This window comes from Muscardinus avellanarius, assembly GCF_963383645.1.
Source record: "Muscardinus avellanarius genome assembly, chromosome: 15".
Classification (NCBI taxonomy): domain Eukaryota; kingdom Metazoa; phylum Chordata; class Mammalia; order Rodentia; family Gliridae; genus Muscardinus; species Muscardinus avellanarius.
The window spans coordinates 68,705,548-68,728,781 of record NC_137801.1 but is presented as its reverse complement, the minus strand read 5'-3'; the positions used below and the strand labels follow the sequence as shown (position 1 = coordinate 68,728,781).

General features: G+C 46.0%; 1 protein-coding gene across 2 annotated transcripts in view; it reads right to left on the bottom strand.

The window, feature by feature from the left end:
• TET3 (tet methylcytosine dioxygenase 3) overlaps positions 1–23,234 on the bottom strand; it is a gene marked incomplete at both ends in the record, with an annotated part of 108,610 nt that overhangs the window by 36,286 nt on the left and 49,090 nt on the right. For both annotated transcript variants that reach the window (XM_080711155.1, XM_080711156.1), the window contains one exon: positions 15,932–18,101. In XM_080711155.1, the coding sequence (XP_080567281.1) occupies positions 15,932–18,101 (2,170 nt within the window). The remainder of the gene's footprint in view (positions 1–15,931; positions 18,102–23,234) is intronic.

Genomic DNA, 23,234 nt, shown 5'->3' with positions numbered 1-23,234 from the left:
GGTAGAAAGACTCTGGGTTTCCTTCCCCAGTACAAAAAATATATATAAATGTATACACATATACACTTTCTAACTGATGAAATGTAATTGGAAACCACTACTTATATTCTGATAACTGATCATTAAAAGAGAAATTATGCAATACCCTGGTTTTCTGGTAAAAGAAAGTAACCTAAAAATCCCTTTTTTTGCTGGGCGTGGTGGCGCACATTTGTAATCCCAGCGCTTGGGAGGCTGAGACAGGAGGATCGCATAGGTTCGAAGCCAGCCTCAGCTACTTAGTGGGACCCTGTTTCCAAATAAAATATAAAATAGGGCTGGTGGTGTAGCCTGGAGGTAGAAAGCCTCTGGGTTCCAACCCCAGTACTCCCCCCAAATCCCTTTTTTTGGTGATAACATTTTAAGATTATTCTTTTAACAAAATATTAGGTGCACGATGATACTAAGTATAGGCAAAATGTTATACAGTAGCTCTCTAGAACTTATCTTTCTTGTATGACTATAATTTTATATCCACTGAACAACTTCCCTTTTTTCTCTTTCCCCATCTCCTGGCAACTAACATTCTATTTTCTACTTCTGTAAGCTTGACTATTTTAGATACCTCACATAAGTGGAATCACGCAGTATGCGTTCGTCTGAGACTGACTTATTTCACTTAGCATAATGTTTTCCAGATCCATCCAGGCTAAGAAAAACAGCATGTATTAAATATAAAAATGAGAGAATTAGAGAACCCCAATTTGCAATCCCCAATGAGAAATTAATTGGTGTAAGGAACGTGTGGATCTGGACCGTCACAGGGGTGCCAGGCGTCGTCCACAGGTTACTTGCTGGATGCAAAGGAGAAAACGTAACTTTTATACAGTGGAAAGACCTGGCTCTCACCTCCTCAACCTAGTGACTGCCCATCACAAAGTAGGACAATCAGACTTCTGAGTGTGACACAGTATGAACATCATCCATCTAAAAAATATTTTCCCCACAGGAATCTAATCAAGTACTCAGATCTAACCTCTAGCCCACAGAGATACAGAAATAAGTCACAATATCAGAAATCCAGAATGGCAGTGAGATTATGTGTGGGACAACCAACCCTGTTTTCTTCAACAATACGTTCTGGGCACTGATTTGCCTTTCCTTCCTGCAGTGCCAAACACACCACCTGTGGGCTTACACCACGCCGTATGTGTCGCTGCGGCACCACGCACAGACACACACTGGAGTTCACTTGGCAGCTAGTGAGAGGTGCCACCAGGCTTGTCCTCGGCCACGGTACCCGAGCAGAGACGATGCTCTGCACCAGCAACTAGCATGTGGAACTGTTTTTCCTATAGCAAAATTAGGTTTGTTAACCTTCACCGTGTTATTAATGCTACTGATCTTCAAATCAATAGGTGAATGTATTCTATTTACATTTAACATTATATATTTGGTCTTCTTGTCCTTTTTTGCTTTCCAAGTTTATATGCTTCCTTGGTTTCTTTTGCCATAGGTTTTGCATTTTCTTTTATTTCCTCTACTAGCACCACCCCTGGTAATTTTGTAAAACCCACAGTAGTTTTTGGTGTTGCTAATAGTACTGGGAGAAGTTAGAACCTCTGCAGTTTCTTCCGCTTCTCTTTGCCTTTACTGTCTTCATGAACATTTCTTCCCTTCTCTATTATAAGATGTTTAATATAAAAATATTTCAAGTGGAGTAAGGAATTTTTTGTTTTAGAAAATAATTATAATTACATAAATTTAGACTTTTCTTTTTTTATTTTTGAACAGATTTAGTGTTCACGGCCAGCATTTTGATGCATCTCCACGAAATCTGAGTTCTTGAATACTTGGAAATGTTTTGATGAAGTCTTTACATGCATGAATGGTGACTTATTCTTGAGTTAAACTTTTTATTTCAACACTCTACTCAGGAATGCAAAACACACACCTGACAAATTACTCATCTCCAGAATAATGAACTCTTACCAGCGAGGGGAAAAAATAAAAACACAACAGAGAAATGTGCAAGAATCGCACGGGCATTTACAAAAGGGGGCACACGGAAAAGTGCACAGCCTCATTCATTATCTGGGAAATTAAAGCCACGGTGAGTTACTATTATATACCTGTCAAGATGGCAAAGAGACTGAGAGCGCTATTTGCTGGTTAGGATACAGCGCAATGCTTGTTTAAATAATTATAGCTACCTTGGAAAACTGATGGCACCTGGTAACACTAAACACATGTAATTTAAGTCCTAAGAATAAACTTAGCAGAAATTATATATATATATATATATTCTCCACCAAGAGACATGGATAAGAATGCTTTATATCTGCAAGATTTATAACCCCAAATAGGGACAATCCAAAAGCCCATCTGCGATCTAGTGGCTACAGAGTGGCATAGTTACAAAGAAGAAGACTATAAAACAGTAAGAACAAATGAAAAGTCCTGGTACATACTACACAGAGGACTCTCACAGACCCATCACTGAATGACAACAAGAATGTAGAAGCTACATACACATGCACGCACAGCTGCAAGATGCATGAAGCTTAAGAACTGGAAGTGCGTGGTTAGGAGTGAGTTACAAGCTGGGTGTGGTGGCGCACGCTTGTAATCCCCGCGCTTGGGAGGCGGAGACAGGAGGATCGCACTGGTTGGAAGCAAGCCCCACTGGCTTAAGAGATCCTGTTTCCAAAAAAATTAAAAAAAGTATAAAATAGGTCTGGGAGTGTAGCCCAAAGGTAGAAGGGCTTCCAGGAACCCCAGTAGCACGCGCGCACACGCACGCACACACACACACACACACACACACACACACACACACACACACAAAGTGAGTTACAGGGTGCAGGGTAGCAGCTACTCCACTTTGCTACTGTAAGACAAAAATGTTTCTGATGATACAGAAACTAATAAATGCTATGTGTCAATTTTTATTTATGAACCCTGAAATTTGGAGAGTGTGTGTGTGTGTGTGTGTGTTGTTAGGAACTGAACCCAGGCTAATTCTTTTTCTTGTGTGTGTGGTACTGGGGATTAAACCCAGGGACATTTTACCTCTGAGCTACACCCCATCCCTATTTTTTACTCTTTATTTATTTTTTTTTTAATTTTTTAGTTTTATTTTATTGGTGCACTGTATTCATACATCATAGTGGGATACAAACTTTTGTAGACATACATGCACACATCGCCCAGTCAGCCCCCACCCGATCCCCACCCCATTCTCTCCCCATCCCTCCTTCCCATGCTTGGCTTAGTGGTTGATATCTAGTATTATAGCAATTTATCCAAAATTAAAAATGATAATCTCACATAACAGTTTCATTTGTCTGATACCAAGTGTTTGATGATTTAAAGATAACATTTCAATATTTCTTTTTGCTTTCTTTCTTACTAGAGCATATTTTTTTCTGTTTTTTTAGGTGAAACTATCATATATTTATATATTTATTTTTCAGAAAAAAATCTATCCTAATATGGAATATGAATTCTAGATACCCAAAACGATCTTGAAAAAGAACAAAGCTAGCAGATATATATTTTCTGATTTCAAACCATATAAAGCTACAATAATTGAAACAGTGTAGTACTGTTCTAAAGGCAGATATATAGACCATTGGAGTTAAATACAAGCCTAGAGCTAAATTCTTCCCTATATTGTCAAGTTATTTTTGACAAGGTTTCCACGAACATTTGGTGGTGGAAATAATAATCTTTTAACTAAATATTGTTGAAAAATAATAATTACATGGAAAAGAATAAAATTGGACCTTTACCTAATCCCATATACAAGTATTAACTCAAAATAGATAAAAGACCTAAATATAAATCTTTAGACTATAAACTTTTAGGAGAAAATCTGGGTCATAAAACCTCACAACATTGAAATTGGCAGTGATTTCTTGGATATGATTTCAATGGCACAGGCAACAGAAGAATATACAAACTCCCTAAAAAATAAAAGAAAATATTGTATATCCAAAGACAATGTAAACAGAGTTAAAAGTTACTAATAGAATTGGATAAAATATTTCCAAATGCTATATCTGAAGGTATATTAATATTCCAACTAGAAATCCTAAAAATTAACAACAATAAAGGCAAACAATACAACTTAGAGATAGGTAAAAGACTAACATAAATAATGAATCTCCACAGATAACCAATCTTAGTTGTCTGTTGGATGGAAACTCTTGTTTCTCTGGTTCTGGTGAGTGTTACCTATTTCTTCTTTGTAGTTAATCTCGTTGAGTATTTTCTCTAGTACTGGTTTTGAAGACATAAATTCCTTCAGTTTCTGTTTGTCATGGAAGCTTCTTATTTTTCCATCTAATTTGATAGAAAGTTTTGCTGGATAGGAAATTTTTGGCTGGAAGTTGTTTTCTTTCAGAGTTTGGAATATGTTACTCCAAGCCCTTCTGGCTCTCATGACTTGGTTTGGGAAGTCTGGAGTGATTCTAATTGGTTTGCCTCTGAATGTCACTTGGCCCTTTGTTTTTGTTGCCTTTAAGATTCTCTGCTTGGCTTCCACATTGGTCATTTTGACAATTATATGGCGTGGGGATCCTCTTCTCCGATCCTGTCTAAAGGGAGTTCTATAAGTTTCCTGGACCTGTGTATCAACCTCTTGCTCTATATTTGGAAAATTTTCTGCTATTACTTCCTTGAAGAGATTGTTGATCCCTTTGGTATCACTTTCTTTTCCCTCCTCTATTCCAATTATTCTTAGGTTAGCTCTCTTAAGATGGGCCCATATTTCTTCAATGTCAGATTCCTGCTGTTGGATATTTTTTTCTAGATTAGAAACTATGCATTCATTTTTGGATTGCTCATCTTCTAAGAGCGAGATTCTGTTCTCCATGTGGTCTAATTGGTTGTTTGTGCTTTGAATTGAGGCCTTTACTTCATTAATTGCATCCTTTATCTCTTTTTGGCTCTCTCTGAGTTCTTTTCGAAGCACCTCTATTATTTCTACAGTTATTTTCCTGATTTGATCTTCTAGAAATCTCTGATTTTCTGTTTTATCGGGTTCTGATGTTGTGGGGTTGTGCACATTCATTACTCCAGTGTTATTCCTCTTTCCCATGATTTCGGATGTTTGTGCCTTCTCTGGGTTCTTCCCTTGGGTCACTATGGCTTCACTTAAGGTGCTCTGGATCTCGAGTCTGTATTATCTCAGACCCCACTACTCCTTTACTGGGTTGTATCACAGAGTCTCCGACCCAGGGAGTCGATAGAGGCTGCTTTAAACTATGGGGGGTGCCAGGTTGCACGTTCTCCTATGGTGTGATATCTCTGCCATCACCACTCCCTCACTGGGTCAAGTCCCAGGAGGCCCAATACTGCGATTTCTCCTCTGTGGCCCGCAATTTGACTCACTGTTCTTGAGTACGCAGATGTAGCTGTACTGGACTCGGTGAATTCACTGCTGCTGCCGCCGCCGGTGACAATATGGCGCCTCTGCCACGCCCTCGGCCATGAGGCTGACGTATTTTTTCTTCTCTGGTTTTGATTTCCACTCTGAATCCCTGCCTCGTGTGCTGAGCTCAGCCACTGGGAGCTTTAAATGCTGTCTGCGCCGAAAGATCCCGCCTGGCTGTTCCGCAGCGGCTCACCTGGCTTGCTGTAGCCGTCTGTTGAGTTCGCCGCTGCCGCCGGCAGTATGGCGCTGCTGCCGCGTCCTCGGGCGCGTGTGTCTCCTCTGTGGCCCTGAGCTCTGTTCTCAGTCCGCTTTCTCTCTGGAGCCTGGTGGTTTTTTTTGTTTTTCTGGTGATGGTGTTTTCTGGCTATGAAAGGCGCTCTTTTTGTGGTAATGGAGATTGGTTGTTAGCGGGACTCTTAAGCCCCGCTTTTCTCGGTCGCCATCTTCCCGGAAGTCCTCTTTATTTTGAAACAGGGTCTAAGTTGTGGAGGGCCTAAGTAGCTGAGGCTAGCTGTAAACCTGTGATCCTCCTGGCTCAGCCTCCCAAGTGCTGGGATTATAAGCATGCATCACCACACCAGGCAAACCAGGGTAATTCTACCTATGACTTATGTCCCCAGCCCTAGTTCATTTTTTATTTTGAAACAGGGTCTCACTATGTCGCTGAGGCTGGCCTTGAACCTGAGATCCTCCTGTCTCAGCCTTCAAGTCTGGGATACAGGAGTATGTCATGGATTTCTTATATTTGAGTCATGAAATAGTATTCTTGCATTTTTTCAACAATTTAACATAAAATTAAACATAAATCAGTTTAACTCACAGATGGGCCAGATTTGATGTGCAGGCCATAGTTTGCTAACCCATGCTTTAGTGGGTCAGGAGATAAGTGATCGGATGGGGGGATAAAGGGTATGCTGAAGTGTTGGTAATGTTCCATTCTGTTGGTTACACAAGGATTTAACTTTTTTTTTTTTTTTTTGGTGGTACTGAGTTTCTGGAAGCTCTTCTACCTTTGGGCTACACTCCCAGACCTATTTTATACTTTTTTATTTTTGGAAACAGGGTCTCCTGTACACTCTAGTATTGGTTTATTCCTTCAAAAAAGTGTGAGCTGGTCACTCTGATAAGACATCAAGTGAAAAGAAAGTCTCCTATTTGGCAGGATTTTTGTTTGGTGGTTCAGCAAATACACACATTTTTTCCCTCTGCATATGGCCTGTGTTTGGGGATGCTGGCTTTTGGGTCCAGAGTGGCTTTTAGTGTCTGGCTTCTCTTCTCTCCAGCCAACTGTGGTCAGCCCAGACCTGCCCTCAGAAGCTGAGGCAGAGGGAGAAAGGCCCTGTGGAGAAGGATGCCCTGTGGAGACCTCCCACTCTCCACAGGGCATCCTTCCAGCTGAGTGGTCTCCAGCCCATTCTCCAACTGTGAGGGTCCTCTGAGCCTCCAAGACTGTCTTCCCCGCCCTAAGAGCTGAACACCTTCCTATCCTCCTTTATTTTAATTTAACCTGCGCTTCTACTGGCAGGTGGCTCCTGGAATCCATGGTTTAAGATTGTGGTTATCCCTAAATGTCGAAAGTTTCTCCTGATTTTGTTTCTTTTGGTACCTCTCACCAGGTATCAAGAAAGGAGTATTTTTCTTTCTGTGAAGTCACTGTTTTTCCTTTCAATTCCCAGTATACAATTTCTTTCTTCTTTACAAAGAAAAAGTAACACAGCAAAGTAATGGATAGACTCTTTTTCTTTCTGTACTGAGGATTGAACCTATGGGCATTCTACCTCTGAGCTATACCACAGCCCTAGTTTATTTTTATTTTGAAACAGGCTGTCTCTATTGCTGAGGCTGGCTGTGAACCTGAGATCCTCTGATCTCAGCCTCCCAAGTACCAGGATTACAGGTGTGAGCCACCATGCCCAGCACTCAATTCTTCTTAAAGAAAAATCTGATTTATGTTTTTCTTTGAGCAATGAGATAAGAAGTGACATTTTCTCTCCCAAAAGAAAATCTCTGGGAGAGTGCTCACAAGAACAAAACTCAATTTTTGAGAAAATACCGGTTATATGGCTCTAGGTGTTTTTCTTAACCCTGTGCACTCACTCTTATCTCTATTAATATAGAAAACTATGCTCTGCTCTACTTCTCACACAGCCGGGAGAGAAGGAACACAGCTTCCCTACTATCAGCAAGACACCTCAACCCAAGAAGCGAATCATGACTACCTAACAGGAAGAAGATGCTCAGCTTCTAAATGCACCTTCACCTGTCCTTCAAGAGGGTTTTATTTGTACCCATCTTCTCTTTCCAAGCAATCCTCCTCCATAATGCCTCAGTTTTCTAATTAATTTTCATGGACTTAAGAGTTGGAAAGCTTGAGTGTCTGTAGCTGACAGGCATGGTGACACACAGCTGCAAAATTGGACTGAGGGGGGTAGCTCAGAAGTAGAATGTCGCTGGGCTCAATCTCTGGTACCAAAGAGAGAGAGAAGAGAGAGAGAGAAGAGAAGAGAAGAGAAGAGAAGAGAAGAGAAGAGAGAGAGAGAAAAGAGAGGAGAGAGGAGAGAGGAGAGAGGAGAGAGGAGAGAGGAGAGAGAGAGAGAGAGAGAGAGAGAGAGAGAATATGTTGATAGTATTGGCTTAATAATTGACCCCTGGCATGCCTTCTGATAGTCACAGATTCGAAACAGTAAGCAGGTAGATGGTGGGGCCTACCTTGGATCAGGTATGTTAGATGAGTTTTTTTGTTTTGTTTTGTTTTTGCAGTACTAGGGATTGAAAGCAGGGACATTCTACCTCTGACATACATCCCTCTTCCTATTTTTTAAATAATTTATCTTGAAACAGGGTCTCATTGAGTTGCAGAGGGCCTCACTAAGTAGCTGAGGCTGTCCTCGAACCTGCAATCCTACTGTCTCAGCCTCCTGAATGCTGGGATCAAAGCATGTGCCGCCACGCCTGGCTTGATGAGATTTTTATTTTTATTTATATATTTATTTTTTTGGTGGTACTGGGGTTCCTGGAAGCCCTTCTACCTCCGGGCTACACTCCCAGACCTATTTTCACATTTTTATTTGGAAACAGGGTCTCCTAAGCCAGCACGCGCGGCTGGCTTCGAACCTGCGCGATCCTCCTGTCTCTGCCTCCCAAGCGCGGGGATTACAAGCGTGCGCCACCATGCCCGGCTTGATGAGATTTTTAATACCTATGAATCCACAGGCAGCATGCTGGGCTTACTGGTAATAGATAAATATCTTTATAAGAGTGGCCCCATTTGCTGACAACAAAGATTAAAGGTAAGGAGATTATACCTAAACTGATCTGACACCTTTGTAAAGTTGAAATAAGGAGCTAGAATAAGATGGACCAGTTAACCAAAAAAATAGGGAGTGTACTTGCCATATGCTCAGCACCAGCACAGATGCTTTAAAAATATGACATACTACTCTGTTTTTAAAGGATTTGGGGTTTAACTGCAAAAATCGGTGCACCAAGAAAAAAAAAGTCAGGCAACGAATAACCCTGCATTGCATCTTGCCTCTGTCCCAGGCTGGATGCTGTCAGCCCTTCTCAACCTTGAAACCATCTGTTACTTCAACTAGTCCTCTCTCAATTTCGCGTGTGTGTGTGTGTGTGTGTGTTTATTTTATTGGTGCATTATAGCCTCATATGATAATGTAAATCATATTTTTCTTTTTTCTTTTTTTGTGTTGCTAGGGATTGAATCCAGGAGCATTCTACCTCTGAGCTACACCCTCAACCCCTTTTATTTCTTTTTTTGGAGAACAGGATCTTGCTAGGTTGCCAAGGCTGGCTTCGAACCTGAAATCCTCCTGTGTCAGCCTCCCCAGTACTGGGATTGCAAGCGTGCGCCACCACGCCCCGCTGCCCCCTCTCAGTTTCTACTGTTTCTTCCAAACTTTCTTCAGAGCTCCCTGTCTGTAACCTTTCTCCTATAAATGCAGGTCTCCTCCACCATCAGACTTCTTCTCAGTCTAATACATTCAACTTGGTGAAAGGAGCACAATCCAAATTTCGAGTAACATCTTCATTTGCCGAAGAACCTCCAGTGCATGGATCCACGGGAGCCCCGGCCCCAGCCACCACCAGGGCTGGGTGGCCCAACCTGCTCCCCTCCGCTGCTTCCAATCTCTGAATGACAGCACCATCCACGCAGCCGCCCAACCCAGGGCCTAGCGAGGAGCCCGTGACGCTCTTCCTCCTCCACTCCTCCCGCTGCCACTGGCGCAGCTCCTTCTTTCTCCTATTCTTTCTCTATCTGCTCCTCTTCCTCCTTCCCACTCAGTGTCACTCTTAGTTCAAGCACTGATTATTTTTTGCCTGAATGACACCTGAGCCTGAAAACTGGTTTCTTTGCCTTTGGTATCATCTCTTGCCCTGAAACACTCCTCTCCAACCGCTCCCAGCCCATCATCCAACAAACCAACCACACCAGATCGACTCGTATTTTCCCACGTTCTGTGATCGCCACATCTTCACGTGGTGTCCCATGTCTCTTTGCCTGGCACCTGCTACCTTCTCCCTGTTGACTCATGAAATGTCTACAGATGGGTTAAACCTCAACTGGACAACAAGTCTCTGGGAAGTTCTCTCCGATACCTTCCTGCCCAGTGTGAGATTCCCAACCTTTATATTGGCATCCAAATGTTTGATGTCTTGAAAAATATTTAATAATATGATGATCCCCTTCATCTCAAACTGAATGCAAAATAGTGCAGATAAGTTCTCATAAAAACTGTAAAAAAAAAAAAAATGGGCCTTGCCTGATGGTAAACAGAGATCACTTTGTACCTCCCAGTCCGGGCTGCAGTCCTTTCTGATGTTACCCTGCACACCCTGCAAAAGGGTGCGATCAGCCGCACCCTGTGACAAAGCCACTCCCTCACCTGACTTTCTCCAGGCTCCCGGCAAAGAGGTTTTTCTTGTGGCCACTTCTTTAGAGCAGGATAATTCACAGGTTAAAAATGCAGCACTTCAGCCGGGCGTGGTGGCGCACACGCTTGTAATCACAGCATTTGGGAGGCTGAGACAGGAGGATCGTGGTTCGCGGACAGCCTCAGCTACTTAGTGAGGTTCTTTGCAACTCAGTGAGACTCTTAAAGAATAAAAAATAGGGCTGCGGGTGTAGCTTGGAGGTAGAATGCTCCTGGGTTCCATCCCCAGTACCGCAAAAAAAAAAAAAAAAAAAAAGAAAAGAAAAGAAAAGAAAAGAAAAGAGCACTTCTATGATGGCAACCCCTAAAATCTACATCTCTTAACCTCCTGCTTTGGCTGTGGTCTAGTCTCTGCAGCTTCCTGCCAGACACTCCTCAGAGACATCAGGACAACACACTTAAAAGCTAACACAAACTGTTTCCTCATCTATAAAAAGATGACTGGATCTTGAAGGATGCTTTTCCCACTAAAAAGACATTTGGACTCATGTCTGTCCTAACCCCGCTCCTCTGGGGAATGTCCCCACTACTGCTCATGGGCACAAGGCACAGAGCTCCACACTGAAAGCCTGCAGCTCGGTGTCCTACCTGACAAGGGCGCTACCGGATGGCCAGGGGCTGGCGCGTCGGGGGAATCGCCAGTGCATGCCTCACCATATGAGAACTACACTGCCACCCACACAACCCCTCCAGTAATGACACACACAACTTCAGTCTGCTATGCTTCCTCAACACTGCAAATATCACACTATCTTCTGGAGAAAAACAATGCTTCCAATAGCTTCTAAATGTACTTCTTTAAAGTTTCAGGAGTACCTTTAATTCTAGTTATTTCAAGATTCAGAGAATAAACTTAAATGAATCCTATTCACACCCTCAGAAAATTCATAATTTCCAAATAGGGTAAAACAAAGTTCTTGGTAATCTAAATGATTGCATGGTAATGACCGTGCTAGCCAAAACTGCTTACTTGGCAAGGCTTACCAAGAAACTTGAATAAAAGGTTTTTTTTGCTTTGTTATATGGAATTGTTTGTGCTTTTATAAAATTGTTCTCATAGTGTATTATTAGTTGTTTGTCATGACTGCTTAATGAGAGTCCCCAAATTTCAATGTCACATCTATGAGAAATTCTTCCTTATATGAACCTACAATCTGTACCTTTCCACCTACCAGCGTGAGGAGAGTGCAGATTTTGGGATATGGGATGGTCCTCATCTCTCATGAATCCCAAACTGAACACTGTTAGCCTGAGTCTTTCCTTAGCCTGAATTCACAGACACAGGAAGACAGGACAGCTTTCCCCAAGACAAACCCCAAACCCTCCAAAACCAGTCCCAGGGCAAATCTCTTCCTTCTGTGCCCTCTTCATTCTACTACTATGGTGGGGCTTTTCTCAACTAACCAGTTAAAATTTTCAAAACAGTATGACCTGACTTTAGTTTCCTCTCCATTAAACGGGCCTCGCCTCACACACGTGTTCCGGGGAGTGAATGCAATGCTGACTCTCAAGTACATAAAACAGTGCGTGAAACAGAGCATGTGCTTCATAAATACTATTACTACTGCTCTCAAAGGCTTCCGTACCTGGATCCCTGCCACAGGATGAGCATCCTCTGCCAACCTGCATTTTTAAAATATTTCTTGACTGTAAAATATGTATTTCATCACAGAAATGTTCAGAAAATATGAGGGAGCCTCAGCTACTTAGTGAGGCCCTTTGCAACTCAGTGAGACCTGGTTTCAAAATAAAGAATAAAAAATAGGGCTGGTGTAGTTTGGAGGTCGAATGCCCCGGGTTCCATCCCCAGACCCGCAAGAAAGAAAGAAAGAAAGAAAGAAAGAAAGAAAGAAAGAAAGAAAGAAAGAGAGAGAGAGAGAGAGAGAGAGAGAGAGAGAAAGAAAGAAAGAAAGAAAGAAAGAAAGAAAGAGAAAATATGAGGGAATGGTCACCTATGGTCTGCTAATTAAAACAATCACTTGATATAGTTCTTGTCAGTCTTTCTATTCTCTATACACCTAGGTGAGATTATCATTTAAGTAGTATTTGAAGCCTGGCATGGTGGCACACGCTTGTAATCCCAGCATTCGGGAGGCTGAGACAGGAGGACTGATTCCCAGACAGCCTCAGCTACTTAGCGAGGCCCTCTGCAACTCAGTGAGACACGCTTGTCATCCCTGCGCTTGGGAGGTGGAGACAGGAGGATCGTGCAGCTTTGATGTCAGTCGCGCTGGCTTAAGAGACCCTGTTTCCAAATAAAAATATAAAAAATAGGTCTGGGAGTGTAGCCCGGAGGTAGAAAGGCTTCCAGGAACCCCAGTACCATAAAAAAAAAAAAAGAGAGTGACCCTGTTTCCAAATAAAAATATAAAAATAGGTCTGGGAATGTAGCCCAGAGGTTAGAAGGGTTTCCAGGAACCCCAGTACCACCAAAATAATAATAATAATAATTAATAATAATAATAATGAAATAAAGAAATAGGCCGGAGGTATAGCCCAGAGGTAGAAGGGTTTTCAGGAACCCCAGTACCACCACAAAAAAAAAAAAAAAAAAAAAAAAAAAAAGAATAAAGAATAAAGAAATAGGGCTGGGGGTATAGCTCGGAGGTCAAATGCCCTGGGTTCCATCTCTAGTACAACACACACAAAAAAGAGTACTATTTGTTTCTGTTGTTTTCATTCAAGCATCTTCATGTAACATTTAACAACATAAAATAGGCTTGGTTCTAATTCTTTGTATGGAATAGGATACAGGTAATACACAACCCGAGCCATAACTGACTGGTGGCGCCGGGATTCTCCGAGCCCTTGTCCGCCCACGGCCAGGGCTCCCGGGCTCGCCGGCAGCAGGTGCCGCTGTGGGCTTTCTCAGAACCCTGACTACTGGCTGACTACTGTCTGCTCCTTTGCTAGTCGGCTTCGAGCTGGGACGCGTCCTGGCTGGGAGCTCCTCAGGTCCGAGGCATGCAGGGGGACACAGGCTTTGGGGCCACCCTGCACCACTTCCCACCCCTCCCGTGCTCACAACTGCGCGCCTCTGCTCGTGGCTCCTCCGTGCAGAGGGCACCTGCTCATCTTTCCCCGTCCACGTTCACTACATTTTTCAAAACCTAGTATTGGAATACGAGTTTCCCAAATAGAACATTTACTTTCCACAATGAGGACCTAGAAGCCTCGTCTTACATGTAAACATAGCTCCTTCTGGTGCAACAGCACAGCCATGAGGGGAGGGGGCAGACACTGTGGAATGGGACACTGGATATTTTATCAACTACTTGTTCTCCTCGAGAAAGTTTCAAAGTCCTTTGGTACTGAACCATTCTTTTTTGTTTGTTTGTTTTGGTGGTACTGGGGACTGAACCCAGGGATGTTCTACCTCCGAGATCCACCCACAGCCTGATTTTATTTTATTTTGAAACAGGGTTTTGCTAAGTTGCCAAGGCTGGTCTCGAATCTGCAATCCTCCTGTCTCAGTCTCCCAAATACTGGGATTAAAAAATGCACTACAACAGCCAGGCACAATGGTGCAGGCTTGTAATCCCCTCGCTTGGGAGGCGAAAATGGGAGGATCATGCAGGTTCAAAGCCAACCTCTCTGGCTTAAGAGACCCTGTTTCAAGCCAGACATGGTGGCACACGCTTGTAATCCCAGCATTTGGGAGGCTGAGACTGAGGATCACAGTTTGCAGACAGCCTCAGCTACTTAGTGAGGCCCTCTGCAACTCAGTGAGACCCGGTTTCAAAATAAAGAATTAAAAAACTGGGCAGGGGATGTAGCTTGGAGGTCAAATGCCTCTGGGTTCCATCCCCAGACCCGCCAAAAAAAAAAAAAAAAAAAAAAAAAAAAAGAGAGAGACCCTGTTTCCAAGTAAAAAAAATATAAAATAGGTCTGGGAGTGTAGCCCAGAGGTAGAAGGCCCCTGGGTTCCACTCCCAGTACCACCAAAACAAAACAAAAAAAAAGCACCACCACATCTGGCTCATGGCTCTTTCTCTTCATGTTCACCCTTACTGGAAACCATACAAGGCTAGATCTAGACCATGACTGATAAAGGAATGGTTGACCCCTCCCCCTTTGAGTGACATCATGTGTCTTGGACTCCTGACAGGCTCAATACTAGCTGGCATTCTTCTAGTTCTCGCCATGTGCCAGGTGTGGATCTGAGCGTGGGCACAGATGAACCAATCTAACCCCTGGACAGCCCCATGGATAGGTGCTACTTATATTTTCATCGGATACTGGAGCAAACAGACACTGAGGTCTCCCGGCGCTAGTAAGTGCTGGAGTTGAAATTCAAACTGAAAAACTAGCTTGACCAATCCTAATACTTATACAATTAAAGTCAACAACTAAGATATTTATGAAGAATCGGCTCCGCCCTAGGCACTAGATAAGGATATTCCCAACCTTGGAGAGAGAGATGCTTAACACAGCACTAAACCATTAGTGAGACAGATGTGTACAAATACATAGAAAAGAGCAAGGGCAGGGACAATTCCTGTGACCAGAACAAGCTTCTCCCAGATGCCTAAGGCCATGCCATTATTAGTCACAGAAGAACAAGCAGGGCTAGGGAGATCCAGGATCCCAGAGCATGCCTGGGAAGGTTTGGCAAGACCCTCTTCCCATCTGTTCAACCCAATACAAGCACAGGGGCCAGCGCTCTGGTTTCCCCAAGCGAGTCCTTGCCACTGGCCCTGGGCCTCACACCCAGGAGTCTGGGGTAGCTAGAGCAGGAGAATGGCCAGCTCCTCTGACTGGGACACAGTATTCCAACATATCACATGAGTTACCTGCTACGTACGCATTTAAACAACAAACAGCCTTTTCCCAAGACCTGGTTGTACATCAGAACACATCGAGAATTCAACATGCTTATCACCAGCATCAATATGCTTTACTGTCAACACCGAAAAGCACGTCTTTTACGGAACACTCCACAACAGCAGAGCACAGAAGCCCTGGAGCTTACTGCCACGCCAGTCACCTCTCTGGGACAGCAGAGATGGGTGTGGTCCCCAGCGGCCCCAGGCCCTGCTTTTATTCTGGAAGACATGGCTTCCAGGTTGATTCAACTCACTGCTCCCACCCACAGCACCCTGTTACTTGTCTTCAAAACCTCAGGAGCTCACTGCCACCAACTCGATGCAGTCCGACTGCTGGCCATGGGTGGCTCCCTTGGCTCTGTTCCACCTGGCCCCCGACTTCCCCTAGAGCCACCTTTTGTCCTCTTCTTTTGCTCTTGCCTGCCCAAGGACAATCTAAGTAGGTCCGACCTTCCCACAGCCCCAGCTTCCTCAACTTCCTGCAATGTCTCTTTCTACCTGGCGGCCCTGCAGGGCACAGCACAGGCATCTGGCTCCCTCTGTACCACAGAGCACCGGTGCCCACCTACACCAAGAGGCATCGACATCAGCTTCCGCTGGCGTCCTCTGCGTTAGCCTACCAGCTCTTGTCTGTGTCTCAGGACCTGGCCTGGCAGTCAGTATACATCAAGTGTGTGCCAAATGAAAGACAGAGCCTAGGAATACACCACCCTCCCCGGACACCCAGATGGACTTACCAACACAGTCGCAGGTGGGGAACTCGGCCTGGGCCCTCTTGGCAGGTGTATCCAGCAGGCTCTTGGTGGGTGTGTCCAGGTACTTAAGAGGTGACTCCAAAAAGCCACTGAGGGTGGGTGTGAGTGGATTCTCTGCCTTGGTGGGTGTGGCTTCCTGGCCTCCCTCCTCTGAATGGAAGCAGGTGGTCGAGAGCACAGTCACAGCCCCTGAAGACTCAATCTTGATTTGCTTGGGGGAACGGGTAGCAAAAGGGCTCTCGGGGGCGGGCAGACACGTTGGCTGGTTCTCAGGGTCCTGAATGGGCACAGAAGGGGGGCCGGGAAGCCCAAAGCTATCCCCAAATTCAGCCTCAAACTGCCGGATGAGCTCTTCCAGCTTGTCATCAGCAGGGGGAAGGGGGCCGGCGGAGCCTGGCTGCAGAGTTGCCATAGGGCTGGGGGACCTCATTTCCTGAGTAGGGGGCAGCAGGCAGTCCCCGGAGGGACTAGGTGCAAAGAGCGCAAGAGAAGGTTCTGGGGGCAGGGGGACCGCAGAGCCCTGCGAGGCAGGGACAGGAGTGGGGGGAAGGGAGGGGAGCTGAGCTGGGGGAGGGGCAGGTGGCTGTGCCTGCACTTCCTCAGAGGCTGGGGGCCTCAGCCCTTCCAGGACTATCTGCCGGACAGGAAGGAAGAGGGGCTGGGCTTCCCGTGGCCTGGACTTCTTGATCTGAATGGGTTTTCGGACAGTTGGCTTAATTCCAGGAGGGACTTTCTCTGTTCCCACAAGCCCTCCAGCAGGTGTGGGGGGCTTCTTTTTCTTCTCCTTGGGTGGTCTGTCGGGAGGCCTTGGGGCAGGAGAGCTTGGGGGAGCCCACCAGCTGGGAGCAGGTGGCTCCGAGGGAGGGGGAAAAGAGGCATCTTGGGACTGTTCTAGAAAGAGACTGCGCTTATGATGGAGGTGCTGCTGTAGGGCGGTCTGGGCCTTCTGGTGGGTGTCAGGTTCGGAGGATGGTGGGGGAGCCTCCCTCTGGAGAATGGGGGATGAGGCAGGGGCTGGGGAGGAAGAGGGCGCCTCAACCTTGACCTTGGGCTTGGTGGGCAGGGCCTCAGGTCGCTTGAATACTGACTGGATGTAATCACTGGCACTGCCCAAGAGCTGTTCCAGCTCCGCCATGGGGTCGGGGCTGGGGCGGGGCACGGGCCAGGAGGTCCGGGGCGTGGCTGGTGGGGTATCGGTGGCCCAAGCTTCAGGAAACTCTGATCTAGGAGCTGCCGGAGGGAAGGCAGGGCTATCAGGAGCAAAGGGTGGGTGCTCCTCCGCGGGAACCACTGGCCATGAGGGGGCCCGGAGGTAGGACTGGGGCGACCTGAAAGGGGCAGGGGGGGACAAGGCCTCGGGGAGGGGGCAAGAAGCCTGGGAGGTGGACTGGGAAGGCTGGGGAAGAGCAGAGGAGAGCTGCGTGAGGGCCTCAATGGCAATGGCGGTCTGCAGGCTGATGTTTTTCTCCTTGGCGATGCTCAGGGCACTCTGGGACAAGGGCAGACCCTCCAGGGGAGGTATCTGGGGGACCTCAGAGCTCAGGAGTGGCCTGGAGCTTGGTGCCGGGAGGCTGGCCTCGCTGGGCGGCAGTGTGCCCGGGAGCCTGGGCCGCTCCTGCCCCCCTTCCATGACCACAGACTTGATCTTCCCTTCCAGCCACTCGAGGTAGTCGGGGCACTCGGGGCCATCGCAGTTGCAGTTGGGTGGTTTCATGCCATGCCGGGCGAGGGCCAGGGCCGCCTGCAGCGTGTCAAGGTCTTCGCTGCCAGCGGGGCAGCCCTCAGGCCCTGGCCGGGGGCCCCTGTTATTGTTCCCGGCCTCGCGACTCATCTCACGGTTGAAGGTTTCATAGAGCCGGGTGCTAAGGGCCCCGTAAGAGGACACAGCTTCGGCCACAGCAGAGAAGGCCACGAGATCGTGAGCATCTTCCAGGCGCGCAGTGTGAGTGGGGCCCGGGGCAGCGTCCCAGTCGGGCTTCTGGTCTACCCGCCAAGGACCCGCAGCCCCCAGCAGACTGGGTCCGGCGGGCTCTCTAGCACCATTGACCGGCGCCCCTGAGGTGCTTAGCTGCCTCGAGTCCCCATGGTACACTGGCCCTGAGTCCATCTGACCTGGAACAGGTCCATCAACTGGGCTGTGCTCTGAGCCTGTCTGGAGAGAGAGGGGAGAGTGAAAAAGGAAGATGGTGAGCAACATTATTTGTAAAGCATCACCCCATTTCTCCTCACTCAGGCATGCTTCCAAGCTCTGTTCTTCCTGCACATCCTCCCCACTGGTGCTTCCGGAGTCTCAGTTCATCGCCTATGTCTCTGTTCCCAAGCTAGCTTCACCAGCAGAATGGAAAGGAGACCTTTATGAGATCCTAACTTGGGGGTTCTCAGTGTGGCTCAGGCTCTGGTGAAAGCCTCAGATGGATGACACCGAAACCCAGGACACTGAAAAGGTCCTTAGGGCACAATAACCAGTATCATACTTGACCCATGTTTATTTCATTTTTTATCATGATGGTAAGAAAACTGAGCCCAGCATGGCGCCATGTGCTACAAGTGTGAAGCAAGAGCGTGCAGGGCATAGGAAAGCAGCCTCAGACACTCCCACCTGCCCAGAGATAGGTCGGCCACGGCTTCCCAGTGGAAGGAAGCCACAGTTCCTCTCCCCAGCTGAAGCTCAGGCTGAGCGCGGAGAGCTAGTGACAGACGCATCTCCACACACAGCCCAGGCCTGAGAGAACACTGACCATCCCACACAGTAGGCGTTCAGCCTCTCACCAGCCAGTCATGCCAGCAAGTGACCTGCTGCTTGGAAAAAGCTTCAGGCCTCTTCCCCAGTCCGGGAGCCACCATTATACACCCAGTGTTTACAGAAGCACACGGAAGAGCAGGTAGGAGAGGATGAAGCCGGGGAGTAAATGTTAATTACAAAGACATGAAAGTGAGTTTGCAAAATTCATCCTTCAGGGAAGAAAAAAGTTTCCCCTCCTGTAGAATGCCAAGCAAATGGGGAAGGAATGATGGATTTTAAAAGTGGATGTAGGTGAGAGCCTGATGCAGTAGAGGATATCTACGTGGGTTCAAAGCATCTCCATGCGAACTACTCAATTACAATAGTAACTTTGTCCTGGAGAAATCTGGTGGATGTCACCTTAATCGAATGACCAAATTTTTCATCGCCAATATTTGGATGAACCAGCAGTATATTGATTGATATGATACACCGATGACGCGAACCATTCACAAAGAATCCCTGCCAAAATCTGGATCTGTGCGTGAGGAAGCATCAGATAAACCCAAACTACAGGGTGCTCTAGGAAGTACCTCAAATGTTCTCTTCAAAAATATCAAAGTCAAGCCGGGCGTGGTGGCGCACGCTTGTAATCCCTGCGCTTGGCAGGCGGAGATAGGAGGATCGCACTGGTTCAAAGCCAGCCTCTCTGGCTTGAGACCCTGTTTCCAAATAAAAATATTAAAAAAAAAAAAATAGGTCTGGGAGTGTAGCCCAGCAGAAGGGGTTCCAGGAACCCCAGTACCACCCTCCCCCCAAAAAAATCAGAGTCAAGAAAGGCAAGCAATCTCTTACAACATCTGTGGATAAAATGTGTGCTCACAGGTTACTTCTTAGACTGGGAAAAACAGCAATAAGGTATAATACTGGGACAAATGATAAAATTTGAATATGGGCATGGACAAGATAATACTGCATTCACCTTAATTCTCTTGACTTGGATCATTAGACTGTGTTTATATAAGAGAAGGCACTTGTTCTCAGGACACACACAATGAAGAATTTAGAGGTAAAGGAACACAGTAGTTCCAAACTTAATTGGTTCCAAAAAAGTTATATGCATACATTAAAATATATACATATAGAAAAGATGATAAAGTACAAAAGGTAAAATGTAAATAAACATTTTGGGGATGTGGGAGACCCAGATACTAAAAACTACTCTAAGGTTTTTTTGGGTTTTTTTTTGCGGTATTGGAAGTAGAGCCCAGGGGCATTCTACCTTCGAGCTACATCCCCAGCCCTATTTTTTTTTCTTTTTTTTTTTTTTTTTTTTGGTGGTACTGGGGTTCCTGGAAGCCCTTCTTCCTCCGGGCTACACTCCCAGACCTATTTTATATTTTTGAAACAGGGTCTCTTACGCCAGCACGGCTGGCTTCGAACCTGCGCGATCCTCCTGTCTCCGCCTCCCAAGCGCGGGGATTACAAGCGTGCGCCACCACGCCCGGCTCCAGCCCTATTTTTTATTCTTTATTTTGAAACAGGGTCTCACTGAGTTGCAAAGGGTCTAAGTAGCTGAGGCTGTCCTTGAACTTTAATCCTCCTGTCTAGCCTCCCAAATGCTAGGATTATAAGTGTGAGCCACCGGGCCTGACTATAAATTTTAAAATTCCATTAAAGTAAGAAGCTAAGCTGGGCATGGTGGTGCACGCTTGTAATCCCAGCATTTGGGAGGCTGAGACAGGAGGATCATGGTTCGCGGACAGCCTCAGCTACTTAGTGAGGCCCTCTGCAACTCACTGAGACCCTGTTTCAAAATAAATAATAAAAAATAGGGCTGGGGGTGTTGCTCGGAGGTAGAATGCCCCTGGGTTCCATCCCCAGTACTGCAAAAAAAAAAAAAAAAAAAAAAAAGGTCTGGGAGTATAGCCCGGAGGTAGAAGAGTTTCCAGGAACCCCAGTACCACCAAAATAAATAAATAAATAAATAAATAAATAAATAAATAAATAAATAAATAAATAAATAAATAAGAAGCTAAACAACAAAGTCCCTCAAGTAGAATACAAAATGCATAAATAAACTGGGCAAGGTGGTGACACCTGTAATCCCAGCACTAGAGAGGCTGAGACAGGAGGATCATAGGCTCAAGGCCAGCCTCAACAATTTAGTGAGACCCTCAGCAACTTAACAAGACCTGTTTCAAAATAAAAAATAAACAAGTAAAAAGGAGCTGAGCATGGTGGCACACACCTCTAATCCTAGTACTTGGGAGGCTGAAAAAGGAGGATTGTAGGTTCGTTATTGTAGCCTCAATAACATAGTGAGACCCACTTTAAAAAATAAAAAATAAAGCCGGGCGTGGTGGCGCACGTTTGTAATCCCCACGCTTGGGAGGCTGAGACGGGAGGATCGCGCAGGTTCAAAGCCAGCCGGGCTGATTTAGGAGACCCTGTTTCCAAATAAAAAATATAAAAATAGGTCTGGGAGTGTAGCCTGGAGGTAGAAGGGTTCCATCCCCAGTACCACCGAAAAAAAAAATAATAATAATAAATAAATAAAAATAAAATAAAATAAGCCCAGTGTGGTGGTTGTAATTCTAGTACTTGGGAGGATCACAGGTTCAAGGATAGCCTCTGCAAGTAGCAAGACTTCCAAGACCCTATTTCAAAACAACAAAACGATAAAAAAGACTGGGGTAGAGTTCAGAGGTAGAAGGTCCCTGGGTTCAACCCCCAATACCACAAAATAAATCAGTGAATAAATAAATACAATGCAATACAATAGGGGTGGTCATGGCGATGCACTCTTGTAATCCTAATACTTGGGAGGCTGAGACAGGAAGATCACACAGCTTTGAGGCTAGCCTCAGCAACCTATCAAGACTCTGTTTTAAATTAAAAATAAAGAGGGCTGGGATATAGCTCAAAGGTAGACTGTCCCTGGGTTCAATCTCCAGCACCACAAAATACATACATACATACATACATACATACATACGGCTGGAAGTACACCTTGGAGATGGATGGTGCCCCCTCAAAAAAAAAAAAAAAAGTACCTAAACAGATGGCTAAAATGATTCTGCCCCTTGACCATCCGCCATGACCAACACAGGCTCTGCAGTGGTGGTGCACGCTGGGCCTCAGGGTCAGCCTGGAGGAGGAGAGGCCCAGCTTGCACCTCTCCCTCATCACTTCAATGCTCCCGGTTCTGACCACAAAGATCTTTGGCTTCCTCAACATGCTCTCTGATGTCGCCTAGCACTGTTAATGCTGGTGCCAGCCTCTCAGAGGTCACTCTGGCTCATCTTTTGAGCATCAGCTCAGTGCCACCTCCCTGTACCCAGCTGCTGAGTTACCTGTGGTCCCATCTTCTGGGCTCTCATGATCCACGTACACTGTGGCTCCTTCCCCCGGGTTCCCATGGCACCTCGATTAGCACCTACTGTGTGCCGTGACTACTACGTGTTCAACTAGCACTTACCACATGCCACGACTACCCCACCAGGTGTGAGTTCCTGCAAGGCGATGTCTAGATCTCAATGACTCTTGTGCCTCCTGCCCACAGCTGGCGCAGAATCACACGCCCAGGAGAATAAAAGGGCTCCGGTCCCTGACTGGCCATGAGCCCTTCAGAGGAAAGGCCTAGGGTTATGGCACTCCTTTCTCTCTTAGAAAAAACTTACATGAATACGGCAGGTAAAAGTTACAAAATCTGAAATGATCAAATCTTACATGCTTATGCGGAAAAGGCAGAAGGAGCAAAAGGATCTCCAAAGAGAAACACGGGATGAACACGGATTTACAAAAACAGTGTCAGGAAGACTAATGCTGCATGCGCTGAGGCTTCCCCAAAATGGTCAAGACAACTAAAAGGGACTTAAAAAGTTATTTTGGGTGTACGAGTAAGAACGAGGAAGGGCCAGGCTAGCTTTACGCTTCTGAATTCACTGGGAAGGAAAAATCTTTTTGGCTTAAGAAGGGGAAAGTAGATAAGGACACGAGGGGGCAGGCAGTGAAGCCAGCATGGGTGGGGAGATTTTAAGAAATCCTAAATTCCAGTTTCCCAAATGATTTATTTCTCAACAGCCGCCAGCGATCCCAGAGTGGAAAGCGCCAACAGGCAGCGTGAGCACCATTCCCAGCTTTCTGTCCACCAAGCTCAAGAAAACCCTAGGCAGGAATCCTGGGTGTGTCACAGGAGCCAGGCTGCATGGAAGACCAGCACCAGTCCTTGTCCTACCAACCTCACCGCTCTGTGTCATGTGGTCAGCGAACCGGCACACGGGGAGACCAGGGCAGACCGGAGGCTGCCCGCCAAATCTGCTACAGATCTGTTTTAATCAGCGAATCCAGCGTTAATGTTTTTGTTTGTTTTGCCAACACCCAGAAATCAAACTGTACACGGAACCTGGGTTTTTTTTTGTTTTGTTTTGGTTTTTGGTGGTGGCCCATCCTACATAAGGTGGAGCACAGTTACTGCTTCAGAGACTAGAACTGCTCCAACTCACCCCAGCTCCGCCACTCCACCTCACCTTCTTGAAACCAAGGCCAGAGGTCAGGGAT